The sequence below is a fragment of the Thyridium curvatum genome, assembly GCF_004353045.1.
Source record: "Thyridium curvatum strain D216 chromosome Unknown NODE_10_length_634906_cov_78.760910, whole genome shotgun sequence".
Taxonomy (NCBI): domain Eukaryota; kingdom Fungi; phylum Ascomycota; class Sordariomycetes; order Thyridiales; family Thyridiaceae; genus Thyridium; species Thyridium curvatum.
The window spans coordinates 42526-55787 of record NW_022156765.1 but is presented as its reverse complement, the minus strand read 5'-3'; the positions used below and the strand labels follow the sequence as shown (position 1 = coordinate 55787).

The window sequence follows — 13262 nt, the reverse complement described above, 5'->3', positions numbered from 1 at the left end:
AGAATGCTAAACGTGCCGTGCCCCCCTCCTTTCCCAATGCCCCATTCGTGATTTGTTGCGCACTCATGAATATGTCTCTGTCTTGTCGAATGATCCTCCCCCTACCGAACCATGTCGATCAACCCATGTCGATCAACCCATGTCCTCCTCGTACAAGATGCCTTTGTGGAACCCCTGAGTTTACTGAGTGACGGTACGCGAGCTCTCAATGGTTGTCGCGAAGCCAAGCCTCTTGGACTCGTCTCTATCGTCGTCCACAGGCGCCGGCGTCTCGGGCGTGATCATCAGCTGAGGCGGAGCCAGTGCTGACGAGGTACTTGTCGACTCCTGCTGCTTCTCACACTCGGCCCTGAACTTCTTCACGTCGCTGGCCTTGAGCGTCGCGATGCTCTGGTCGATCTCGTCGGATCCGGCATCTCCGACGTGCTCGTCGTGTTCCGTAGCGGCGACCTCGTCGTCCTTGTCGGCATGCTGGCTCGGGCTTGCCGCATTGCCCTTGGCAATATCCGCCTCGGCGGCGTTGTCTTTCGTCAGGCTGTCTCTGCCAATCGCCGACAGCCTGCGTCCGGCATGTTCGCCCTCGAGCTGCACGCCGACCATCTCGGCCAGGCTCGAAAAGTTGAACATGGGCTCGGCGCTGTTGCTCGGATCCTTGTCGTCGGCGGCCTCGCCGTCGTCGCTGGCACCGCCGAGGGTCAGGCCGCTGGACCTGGGATCGTGTAGGTGCGACTGCGGCGTGTAGCTGTTGGGCGTCGAGTCTGGCTGAGAGGACGTGACCGAGGAAGCACTGCTCATCTGCCGGAGGTGGGACGGGCCCGCGGGCTGGTGCGGCGTGGGCATGGGTCTGGCACTGCTGGACGCCGCCGGGTTTGACGACGCCCCTGCGGTGGCTGACGACTCGCCTGCCTCCTCGCTGGTCCGCGCTTCGGGCACCGTCGGCGGGCGTTCAATCGCCTTGCCCTTGTCAGTCGTGTTGACGGGGCTTGCGCTGCCGCTGCGGTTCCCATTGCCATCCGCGGCGACGGCGCTGGCCACGCTGGCCTCGACACGTAGGTTGGAGGCGCCACTATTACCTCTCCTCCTCCCGTGCACCAGGCCCGACAGGCTCAGCGAGCTCGCCGTGGCCGAGCTCGCGCCGCTTCCACCCTGCGAGTACGGCCCGGAGCCGTGCTTCATGGCGGCCTTGGCCGCCTTGCGCTCCTCCTTCTCCCGCTTCTTGGCCTCCTTACGGACCTCCTTCTCCCACTTGCGTTGCCGCTCCTCCTCGCTGGCCAGGGACTGCCTGAGTGCTTCCCTGAACATGAGCTCCTCGAGGTCCTCCATGCGATTCCGTCGTGCGCCCAGAGGTCGGGCGGTATCGGCGCCGCTGCTCCCGTCGCCTTCGCCGCCTTCGCTGGTATTGCCTTGAGGACTGCCTTCGTCGACACGCCCTCCTGGAGAAGCCGAATGGCCCGTTCTCCTCCCGAAGCGGCTCGACATCCTGAATCCAGAGCGACTGTCCGAGTTGTTCCCGATGAGGAAGGCAGCAGTGTGTAGCGCGGTAGCAGCCGCGGCGCGTCGTGCGATATGAGCGCGCTGGTTGGCCAGCTTGGTCGACCAGTCGGGGCGAACTCGATCCGTAGTGATGACGTTGGGCGCGGTTGCCGACAGCGACTGCGTTCTTCTTCTGTTGCCGCCCGTCGGCGACCCGAGTGATGACGGGGACAATGTGTTGGAGTTGACCGAGCTGCTCGATGACATGGCAGTACTGTGCAAGCCGACCGTCAGGGACCCCGCAGAATAAGTAAGCCCACGTCGGAAGGGAGGCGCCTCATAAGTGACGCCGAATTCTGGTTGCTGACAGTAAGGGCAGCACGCGGGCTCCGAGATGAGCTGGCCGGCCTGCTCCTCCGGGTTGGCGTTCTCGTTGTCCGCATTGTCGCCGTGTCCCTCGGGATAGTGCGGGTCGGGCCGCTTGATCTGGACGAAGCACTCGCTGCAGATGGGCTGGTCACAACACCTGGTGTGGTTGAGGTAGGGCGGGTAGTAGAGGAAGCAAATGGGGCATTCGGAGCCGGACTTGTAGAGAAAGACTTCGGTGGGCTGGCCGTTGACGAAGGGGTCGGCCGGGAGATTGATCTCGCGAGGGGCGATCTCGGTCTGCGAACCGTTGCGGGAACCCACACTGAGGGCAGCGGCAAGAGCCTTGGCGCGCGGCTTGAAAGGTGAGCTGCCGCGGGCCGGAGCAGCGGTCGTAGGCGAGGGGATGGTCGAGCCAAGGTTAGAGACGCTCCTGTCGGAGGCGGCGGAGAGCGACCGAGCGCCCAAGGGCACGGTCAGGCTGTTGAGATTCTGGGTCGAGTTGGAGGGCGATTCGACGGCGAGGGGTTTGGGGACGAGTTCGTCGGGGGGAGTCGCGCCGGCAGGGGGGATGTCCACGCCGCGTGCGGCGGCGATGATCTGGGGCTCCGTCCAATTGTCGTCAAAGTCCTGCAGGCCACGCCAGAAAGGAGCGAGTCTCCGCTCGATCTGTAGGGCAATAGGGATCAATATTGCATCGCGAACTCGGGCAAGGATAGGTTAGGACTTGGGGGAGCCAAACAACGCACCTGCAGCTGGCGCACGACCTGCTTGCTAAAGTCCTCTGGCCCGACATAGGTGCCGAGGGTCACGAGGTATCCTCCATCGACATTTTCCTCCTTGAGACTCCTCTCGCGCTCGGCGATCCTGGCCTGCCGCTCCTTCTCGAGACGCCTGGCCTCCCGTTCCTGTTTCGTCTCCCTCCGCTGCTGCTCTTGCGCGGGTTGGGTGCTGGAACCGCTGTGCGTGAGGCCGAGCAGGCCGCCGAGGTCTGCCCTGCTGGTGCGGCCGGAGCGGGAGGAGGGACGGCCGGATCGATGGGAGGAGGAGGATGCCTCGGGCGCGAGGGAGGGACGGTGACCGCGCGAGCCGGTGGCGGAGCCGGAGCCGGACTCTTTGGTGTTGGTGTTTCCCATGGTGATGAGGCTTGATCACCAGCAGAGCCTCATGGGTGGAGGTTGGCGGGTTGAAATCGCTGGCCTGGCCCAGGCAATGGGCATGGAGAGAAGTCTTGGAGGGCGCCGGAAATCAAAGAAACGGCGGGTCCTTTGGTTGTTTCGACGAGGACCCGAAGAAATGATGAAACGCCGACGCAAGGATAGGCGTCCAAATGTTTCTCTCCTCTCTGGAGCGATGATGCGGTCGAGACGGCTGTGCCGGGGAAATTGGCGCAGGGCGGGGACGGGAAATACGATAGGGAATGATGATGGTGCGGATAAGGTGTAGCGCAAGGTAGGTACCTAGGTAGCACTCGAATGGCCGGGGAGCTTCAAGTAGGTCAGTGATTGATTGTTCCAGCTAACCACCTCCAGTGAACGGACAATGACCGGGGGATGGATGTGGATGGGTGGATGATCGCTGATGGATTGTGCGTGTGACGCCACGGGCAGTGACCGGGTGGAGAGAGTCGGTGGATGGTGGGAGGGCGCCAGAACCCCGCGCTGCTCGTCGACAAGGAATTGGAAGTCTCTCTCTCTCTCTTGCTTCTCTCTCTCTGGCTCCTCTTCGCTCGAGCCCAGAGGTCGTGCCGAATTGTCGGAATGTTGGAGGGGAGAGAAAATAAGAAAGGAAAGGATGCAGGCAGCGGAGGATCTGGCAGTGGCATTAGCTTCCATTGTTTAGAGATCCTGGATTTGACTCGTCGGCCGCCGGTAGGGCCGGCTCGCGGTGGCTCAACTCGCTGTTCTCACAGCCCGGGGAGACGCCCAGGGCGGTTTCTGGGTGTGTTGGTTTGGCGGTGCCGGTGGATGCGCGCGTGCACGAGTCCCAGCAACAGGGCCTAGCGCCTGCGAACAGCCCCTCTGAAGCCGTCGTCACCGAGCCTAGAACTTTGGAAAAGATACCTGCCTGGTACCTCATGCCGAGCAGTTCCGAAACATGGCCAGCTCTGAACCGGCAGCCAAGCAAACAATCAAATTTGCAAGAAACGCACTGCTAGCACTGACGCTGGCAGCCCAATGGTTCAGTCCACGCCAGAGGTGAGACAGCTCGTCAAGCTCGTGTGCCTGCTCCTCTGTCAATGCAGATCCAAGGATGGGGTGCCTCGATGGTGCGCCACGCATGGATTTGACCAAGAGTCAATATACCCAAGTCTCCGATGGCTGTTATTCTGTGCAAACAGGAAAGCCAAGTCCTGATTCACCTCGTTCCCTGGTGCCCCGGGCCAATGACAGCTCACATACGACGTGATGACGACGGGTACCAATGCCACGACTCGGTGACCGTGGCCACGCGTGAGCTCGCGCATCGATACATCACGACTCGAGGTGTCGCCCAGCTCCGCGACCACCACGACACAGCAGGTGGCGGGCTGGAACCTTGGAACGGCCTCGACTCTCTACTGGGATCGCCTCTTTCACGTCCACGTCTGTCTTGTGTCCACTCAACTGCCTGCAGGTCAGCCCAATTACCAAGTTTCTGGGTGGCTTTGACTCCCGCGGAAGTAACGGAGAAGTACCTCATGCCCTCTGGTGCCCAGCCTGACTAAGGACCCAGCACCAAGCGGGGGGGCCATCAAATTTCCCCAGAATCACCCGATTGTCTTCGAGAAAGAGAAGAAAAGCCATGAACAATACTGCGCCGTTATTGCTCAGTTCACGGCTCTCGTATATACGAGATCTGTGGGAGGCTGCCTGTTCAATGCATTCATATGTATGCGTGCGTGTGTTGGTCAGCTCTTGTTCTGGGAAGAAGCTGATCGTTGACAGGGTTCTTATCAGCAACAACACACACAATAAGTCTCTGACTGCAGTCAATTCGATACACTCTTATTCTAATGCTTACTCCGTACATCAACCACAAAATGCACAAAGTTCGGGTCAGCAGAACGCGCCCTCTCCTGTCTCTCTATCCATTGCTGTCCTCCCACGTCACGGCCCTCTGGGAGATTGGTTGTTGTCTCTGTCCAACTTTGTAATTTCGGCCTCGACAACCGAATCCTCCTTGCTCGCGGATTGCATGTTTCCTCCCTCGTCTCGTGTCGCAACGACGCGCACTGCCCGGCATAAACCTGCATGACGTGATGACATGCACCAGTTTTCACATGCCATCCCCTCACTCGTCACCTCTGTCGACCGAATACCCACACCCAGGGTGCCACGCTCCTCCTCGACCTCGAGGCACCAATACGCCCGCGGCAATGGCCAGAAACAAGCGCAGATCTCTGGGCCACTGCCGGCGTCAGGTCGTGCCAGCATGAACCAAGGCAGCCTCTCCAATGTGCCGGCAGAAGTCCCCTCGGCACTCCCCCAGGCATTCCCGTCCACCCCTCCCTGCTTCCGCCAGTTGCTGAGGTCACCATCCTCAACAAAGGTTTCTTCTTATCAGCAACCAGGCCCTCCGCCAATCACACCCCATGTTCATTCCTCTTCCCTCAAAATGCCTGCCAGAAGGGGGTTGTCGTGTGATCAAGCCTTATCGAGCTGCATGAACTACCTAGGTAGTCTATGCGCTCCGTGTGAGATTCATAGCCCTCTTCCTTTCAGCCTCACCAGCAGCTATCTCGTAAAGGAGGTCATCATGACCTATTCGTCTTCGCATCACCTGGCCTCCTGTCCGCGCCGAGCCAACCCATCAGGTACGCGCACTTGATAAGCACCGTGGCCAGCATGCCCGAGAACAGCTGCGTGAGCTTCCCACTCCAGCTCCCGGCATCCACAAAGCGCTCCCAACCCATGATCCGCACGGCTGACATCCAGATTCCAACGTCGGTCAAGATCAGCGCCACGACGACGGACCGCACGACCTCCGGGTCCCGGCACCTCCACATGACCACCGCTATCATGGCACCCACGAGAAGCACAAAATTGCACAACGACGCGATGGCCAGCTGCTCCGTCGCCGCCACCTCGTGGGCTGGCACGTACGAGAGCAGTCCGGGTGAGTAGCTTGCCGGGTCGAGCACGATCTGAAGGCCCCCGAGAGTGACTATGGCGGGTTCAAAGAAGCAAAAGAAGGCGCGAGGCGCGGGGGCCATGAATGAAGCCATGGCGAGACAGTCAGCCTTTGCCGGATAGAAGCATTACACAATGGGTAACCGTAATGCTGTACGTATCAGACATGGAAAATCCAGAGAGAAACAGATAGCATCTTCCGCTTTAGATATCCGAATGTGCATAGTTGGCTCCAGTTGAACCCATTTAGTGCTGGCAGATCTCGATGGATATTGATGCCAAGACGTGCAAAACAGGGTCATTGCTGCAGTTCAGTTCCTACCGGAATATCGCACAAAGGGTACACTCACATGGCGACGTTCCGGCCCTTCGATTCATCGTGGTCGACACGCACGCCCAAGGTGGACCTAGGTTTCGTCGGCCGCCCACATCTCTGATCTGGTGATTTGCCATGCGTCCGAGCCGGAGGCGGGATCGATGCTCTGGGAAGATGAAATTGTCTCAGACGCAGGCGATATCACTGGTCTTATCTGCCCGTTGATTGTCTTGATTCTAGGGCTACATACAAGCGGGGGACTTCACTGGCAGAGATGAGGCCATCCGAGACACCTTCTACTCCTCTAGACTACAGATTGCTGCTTGTAGAACAGAGCTCCGCAACACCTCCATCGATGCACAACCTCCCCGACTCTTTGACGGCAACCTGGAACAAGACTGCCGAAGACTCTAACCACATCCTTATCTGCAACGTTTGGCCAGGGAGGACCGTGCCGACAAATCCGACGTTGATGCTTTTGAAACGGCCATAGTGCGCGAGAATGTGTTTGCCCGTTAGACCAAACGTGCACAGCCCGTGAAGTTATGGGTCCGCTGTCAAACCCTGCTGCTCTTGCAGTCTTTGGGTCGATGTGTAGCGGATTGCGATCGCCGTTCAACATGTACAGTGCTGCCTGGTCTGGGGATGTCACCTCCGCCACCACATCCGGAGCTCGGCTGGGCATCCCACTGACTGCCTTCGGCCGCCTGCTGTTCTCCATGCTCTGGCGTGGACCGCCGAAGGAGCCGGACCCTCTGATGAACAAGGTGGTCTCATTATAGAACAGATCTTCTCCCGTCTTGGCGTCGCGGCTTGTGATTCCTGTGATAACACCGCCGACTTCCCTTTGTCGATGACGTCCACCAACTTCTGCTTAGAGACAACAGTCGCGGCAGTCGGTATTGGCCACTTGCGAATCTCTAGATACTGCTCTCCATGCAAAAGCATCTTGTAAGAGAACCTCGGCACAAGTTGTGCCAGGTCGAAGGGCCTCGGCGCACTGGACACCACGATGACTCCATAGGTTGGCAACACTTGAAAATCAGGGCTGGTAAAAGCGGCCAATCGAGATGCTTCGCACGTCCTCCTGCGCCGAGCGCAGGTTGACGAGGTGCATCAGGGTAGCGGAAAGGATCGCAGTGATGCTGCTGGTGGAGGCGAACCGCAGCGAGTCGTGTGTGCTTAGGTCGTAGATCATTTCGGTGGTGCGAACGGCGGCGTTTGTGACCCTGTCTCGAGAGAGCCGCGTGGCCGACGAATCGGAAGGGTCCGTCCCCGGTTGGAAGGCTCGTGGGCGATGCAGAACGGTAATTGAGGTGAAGTAGATCATGTGCAGCAGCATGGCCAGATGCAGATACACGATCCTTCGGCTTCCGTCCTGATCATCGGCAGACGACCACTGTCCTGCTTTGTAGCGGCAGCACTCTTCCAGACCCTGGAACCAGTCCTTTAACGCGGCGTCGCACTTGGCCAGGCTCTGAGCCGCCTCGATGTTCTTCTTCGGTACCACCATAACACTTACAGTCCTATCTGCGCTCATCCCGGGGCTATTGAGGACCGAGTATTGACTGGAGAGGATATCCCCGATGTTCAAGCACAGCTTAGCCAGCTCAATGATAGTTATGTAAAGCGTCTCCTTGGCCGGTGTATCATCCATGATTGGCAGAGGGCCCAGCCACCGCACGACGTCGTCATTGAGCGGAGAGATTTCAAAGTCACTTAGAGTGAGCATAGGCACGTTAAAGCCTTCTGGGCGGAGGCGGATAGGGCGGCGCAGGCCAAGCGCCAGCAAGCGACGATCTCGAATGTAGCAGGCCCACCACATCCTCTTGCGTTGCTTCCGCTTCTCCGGACTCAGGTTCAAGCTCTCCGGGTCCCGGTGGAGGCCAAGAACCTGGGCCAACGAAAGGGCGATGCCGAGCCAATACTAAGTTTCCTTCTCGTCGTCCGGGTTCTCGTACCAGTACGTCATGAGCATGAGAGCCTGAAGGAGCGCAAGACGGTCAGTCTCGCACTCCAGCCCGTAAAGCAGCCGTACACGGTTGAAGAACACCCGGCGAGCTGCCTTTCGCGTCCGGAAGCCCCTGGAGGTCAAGTAGTCGATGTCCACATAGGCAATGCTGGCAAACATGATGGCTTGGACGACAATCAGGCTCAGGGGTTCCTCGCCTTCCCCGCGCAGTGCAATGGCTGTGTAGATCGGCGGGAGATCCAGAATCGGCATGAACGCGTGAGCATATTGGATATAAGCACGGAGAAGGGCGCACTGCAGCTCCTCGTCTGGGAGCGTCAGGGCCTCCTTCTTGGTCAAGTACTCGATGTCGCCAGCATCAATGTGCGGGGGCAGGGGCCGGATATACGCTGGCAGTGGCGACTACCGGTCGGCTGGGGCGAAGGTAGCATCGGTAGTGGTGGTGATGGGACTTGGCAGGGTGTCTCTGGACGGCGCGGCGACGCGGATCTCCATGCCGTCATACTGGCCAGAGTCTACCAGCCCACGCGAACCTGGCGCATACCTAGTCAACAAAGAAGCTCGCGCTTGTGCCTTACAGGCCGACTGTTGCGTCGCAACATAGGGCTACGGAGGGTGCCCACCTTCAAAGGTAAGCGAGACCGGGAGCTCCTCGGCGACTTCGTCGTTCATGGGCGTGGGATTGTTAATCGGCCCCCATGAGCTCGAGGATCGCCCTTTGCCGCGATTCGTGTCGGTCACGACGCAGGCAACATCATCCAGGCGGCAGTTGGTGCAAAGAACACCGCCGCTCGTCACATCGCACCGCACTTTTCTGTTGCGACACGAGAGGCAGGCCTTGGCCGCCCTCCGCTTCACATGGCTGCTTTCGGGCTGCGTATCAGTGGCCTTCCGTTGGAACCCACCGACTGATAGGAGTCGGACTGTTCCTGTTCGCTCGGCGAGGCCATGTCGAGACGATCTAGAAGCTTGTCACGAGGCCAGGTTTGTCAAAGCGTGTCGCAACGACGACGAGCGGCCCTCGCAGTTTGATGGCGTTTCCCTGACTATAAGAAAGAGGGCACAGCATGGATTGGATTGTGGATATGGGGGTATGGCGAGACTCTTTCTCAACGCCTCGGTACGGTGGTCAAACTAAGAATAGGAAAAAGCTAGTTAAGATACAAGGGTTGCCCGAATTGCCGAGGTGGGGACCGTGCGTCTCCCGAGGCATTGGGACATCAATGGTGGCTCCCTAGTCTCTTTGCTTGTCAACAGAGTTGAGTTGAGTCAGTGCTGCTCTCTGCGCCAGCCCGCAGGCCATGACCGAGTGAGGAGTCTGATTTCACAGCTGCGAGGCATGCCACTTTGGCGGTCTCTTCTCCTTGAACGAAGCCAAGCCTTCTCGGGCGTTAGGGCTCCGCTGCATGCGTTCCAACCAGAGTTCTTGGCCTCACACTGTTGCTCGGCTGATGCCAGTGACCCAGGCCTCCCTAGCCGCCAGCCGCGTGATGATGACCCCGTCGGGGCTCATGTTGGCAATCTCCTGGGCGTAGTCAAGTGCTATGTCCAGGAGCTTTTCTTGCGGCACGATTTCTCTCACCAGACCCCATTGCAGTGCCTCCTCAGCCGTCAGTTCCCTCGCTGTCAGGGCGAGGTCCATGGTCCTTTGGTTACCGAACAACATCATGGCTCGTGGAAGAGCACCTGCCAGTGCAGAGATCCCCAGGAGGACCTCGGGCAGTCTGAAAGTAACAGACGGCGACGCAAATACGACGTCGGCTTCAGTGCAACCTCCATACCGCCTCCTGCTTCAAGGTTAGCAGAATTCCGTGGAGATTCTGTCCTTTTTCGTTCTCACCGTGTGCGAGTCCATTGCAGGCAACAATGATAGGCTTCTTCCCGTTCAGGGTTGTCATGCCGGCAAACCCTCCATGGAGGTATTCCTGGGCGACGTGGGCACTATTCGGTGCCGTATGAGTCACCGAGGTAGGCTGCCCAGCCCGTGATCGTTTATGCTGAAAACACCTAGTCCCTCGGTGTGGTCCGCTACAATCCGGTCATCAAGCATGGGGTACAAGAGGATCTGTTTCGCTAAAGATCTGCTTAGAATAGCCAGACCAGCGGCGAGCCCTCCACCCGCGCTCTCGCCAATGATGGCGATCCGGTGGGGATTGATATTGAGCTTTTTTGCTTGCGATTGGACGTAAAGCAGAGCGGTCCAGCAGTCTTCAGGTGGCGTTGGGAAAGGGTTCTCGGGAGAGAGTCGATAGTCGATCGAAAACACTGGAACACCCGAGTTGGCCACATACGGCACAACAGATGCCAATGCCTTTTGTGCACTCACGGAGAAGTAACCTCCGTCATGAATGTGCACCAGCGCTGGTCCAGGATCTGGAGAGGACGCCAATCCCTTTTTGCATACGTGGTATATTGCAACCGAGTGACCGTCAGATGCAGGAGCGTGATACATAGTTACCGCTATGTCGTCAGATAGTGTGTAGCCGGTGCTGAGGAACAAATTGTCGATTCGAGTCCTTCTGGTCTCAATATCGTGGAGGGGCAGTCCTTCACGGTGCACATCCAAACCTGTTCCGGCTTGGCTGATCCATTCACCGTCTCAGTCATGACCATATACGCCGACACCAAGGAAGAAGCTCTCAACCATGTTCGCCGAGATGTCTACCCCAAAAACGGGATCTGGGATGTTGACAACGCGAAAATCTTCCCTATGAAGACCATCATCAGAGAACAACTGTAAACAGTGTACAGCCAAGGAGGTGGTCATGGGAGGATGCAGTAGTCTCTGATGTAGCAATGGATTAAAGAGGGCAGCATGGCCTCTGAGCCGAAGAACTATTTAACTATTTGACACTTGCCGTATGACCTCTTCTGCGGTCTCCCTCCCTGGAGGAATTATCTCCCTTGTCCATAGCCGGCATCCTAGGTGGAGACATTTAAATAACCGAGGCCGAGTATGCAAGCAACTGCCGTGAAAGTTACTCTGCTCCTGCAGTTCTCAGTGAATTGTTCGTGCTTTGCGTCCAGCTTGAATATCATCATTCTGTTTACTCCTAAGTGAGTTCAGCCATGGATAGAATCTTATGTCTCGATCGCCTGAGCGCCGTGGAGGGCGACAGTTTCTCCAATGTTCACGCTCCCTGGACTCCAGCGTGGGGTCGTGGTCTCTATGGAGGTGTGCTCATCGCTCAAAGCCTAGTAGCAGCACAGTCGACTGTGCATCCGGACTTCGACGCCCACAGCCTCCATAGCCATTTCGTGCGGCCAGCAAGCCCAGTTGAACCGATTACGTACCACGTCCGCCGCGTCCGAGATGGCCACAACTACGTGACAAGAACCGTCGAGGCCGTACAGAGTGTAGGTTGCTTATTTACTGCAACCATCAGCTTCATGAGACAGCTCAAAAGCAACAAATCAGTAATTGAGCACGCCAACTACAGACCGGCAGATCTGCAGGCACCACCTGTTGTATTGAGGGATGAAAGCAAGCTTTCTGCATCCACGGAGCAAGGTATCCACCGTCCTTGCGATGTTATACGCTGTGGTATTGAGAAGGGTTGTCCTCGGTCGGATGTGAAGTTGTCTCACTGGATACGAGCGCGAGGGTTGTCGCACCCAAGTCCCGAGTTTCCCAGTTCGACATCTCGGAAGCCAGGCCGGTGGCCGTCACCTACTGGTCATGGGGCTCATCTTGCGGCCGTAGCATACATGAGTGATAACTATTTCATCGGCACGGTATCTCGTGTCCACAGACTTCCACGATTTACAAACGATGACATTATCCATGGTATCTTATCCCGGTTCCGAGGCTCTCGAGAGGAATCGCAAGAGTGTCAGCAATATCTCACAAGTTTGGCTCTGGAAGAGGCCACTGAGAACGGAGAAGTAGGAGTGCACAGCAAGGTGGTCAGAATGATGGCGACACTCAACCACACGATATTCTTCCATAATCCTCGGATGTTCAGTGCTGGCGAGTGGATGATGGCGGAAATGGAGACTCCATGGGCAGGGAACGAGCGAGGACTTGTTGTACAACGGATTTGGAGCTCGGGTGGTGTTTTAATCGCTACATGTTTCCAAGAAGGAGTGGTTCGCCTTGGCCAGCCTTCAAGAACGACTCGCCTCTGACCGTGCTTAACCCTTGAAACGGATTGGCTCAGGGTGTCTTCGAAATTTGCAAAGGACTGGATCGATCACGTGGTCCAACCATGTCTAGATCAAGGTCTGTTGAGAACACACCCCATGAAGGTTGGCAATGGACTTGAAAATGTGCTTGATGGTATTGACCTGTTGAGAAGCGGCAAAGTTTCTGGACAAAAGCTAGTTTATTCCTTGTAGATTTTAAAGAGCGCATATATTGCCACATTCATCTGTTCCGCCAGATGGCCTCTCGCCTGTTTCTCTGCTGGCCAGCTTGTTGAGAAAAATGAATGCATCGTGAGCAAACATCTCCATCATGGCGACGGAAATGCTCCGGCATATGAATCTGGCAGAAGAGGAAATTGAAATATGTTAGCAGGTTGCATGCCATAACAAGAGCTAGGATAGGCGGACAACTTGATACTATTTCTTCGTAGCCGTACCTAAATTCCCATCATGATTATGTGCTGAAGGTCTTTGCAATCTCCGTGCCGATATTCTGCTCAACATCATTTGCATCCGAGTAGTAGATCCTTGGAATGGCAACTATCCGCTGCTTGATCCAAAAGCGTCCCCTTTTGGGCCACGACATCCTGCATGCTTGAATCTCTTTCGCTGTTTTAAGGTGGACCTACTGTAATCCGCACCAATTGCGTTGCTGCAGGTTCAGCCGACATTTCCCTCAACGGAGGGAATCCTAGAGATCTGCAGGGTGGTTTCGCACCAATGGTAGCTCCCCGCATAGGGATGTACCTATCATCCACCCCAGAACCTCCCACATTTCAGGTCAACCTCCCTCGACCCAACAAACTAGATGAACACTGTAAGAACAGTCTTAGTATTGGGGCCTTCTTTATAAATATGCTAGCAGAAATTGTCCGGA

At 57.1% G+C, this 13262-nt stretch overlaps 4 protein-coding genes across 4 annotated transcripts; 2 read left to right on the top strand and 2 right to left on the bottom strand.

Moving 5' to 3' along the window:
* Window positions 1-180: 180 nt before the first annotated feature.
* Window positions 181-2975, bottom strand: E0L32_002423 (uncharacterized protein; the record flags this gene model as incomplete). The annotated part of the gene is made up of 2 exons (XM_031136611.1): window positions 181-2508; window positions 2589-2975. The coding sequence occupies 2 exons, from the start codon at window positions 2973-2975 to the stop codon at window positions 181-183; spliced, it is 2715 nt and encodes a 904-aa protein (XP_031000277.1).
* A 2691-nt stretch (window positions 2976-5666) lies between these two features.
* Window positions 5667-6681, top strand: E0L32_002422 (uncharacterized protein; the record flags this gene model as incomplete). Its single annotated transcript, XM_031136610.1, has 2 exons — window positions 5667-5937; window positions 6602-6681. 2 exons carry the CDS (start codon window positions 5667-5669, stop codon window positions 6679-6681), a joined length of 351 nt encoding a protein of 116 aa, XP_031000276.1.
* Window positions 6682-7309: 628 nt separating this feature from the next.
* E0L32_002421 (uncharacterized protein) lies at window positions 7310-10691 on the bottom strand (the record flags this gene model as incomplete). Its single annotated transcript, XM_031136609.1, has 5 exons — window positions 7310-7985; window positions 8196-8628; window positions 8863-9200; window positions 9676-10026; window positions 10204-10691. 5 exons carry the CDS (start codon window positions 10689-10691, stop codon window positions 7310-7312), a joined length of 2286 nt encoding a protein of 761 aa, XP_031000275.1.
* A 617-nt stretch (window positions 10692-11308) lies between these two features.
* On the top strand, window positions 11309-12367 carry E0L32_002420 (uncharacterized protein; the record flags this gene model as incomplete). Its single annotated transcript, XM_031136607.1, has 1 exon — window positions 11309-12367. The coding sequence occupies one exon, from the start codon at window positions 11309-11311 to the stop codon at window positions 12365-12367; it is 1059 nt and encodes a 352-aa protein (XP_031000274.1).
* Between the last annotated feature and the right edge of the window lie 895 nt (window positions 12368-13262).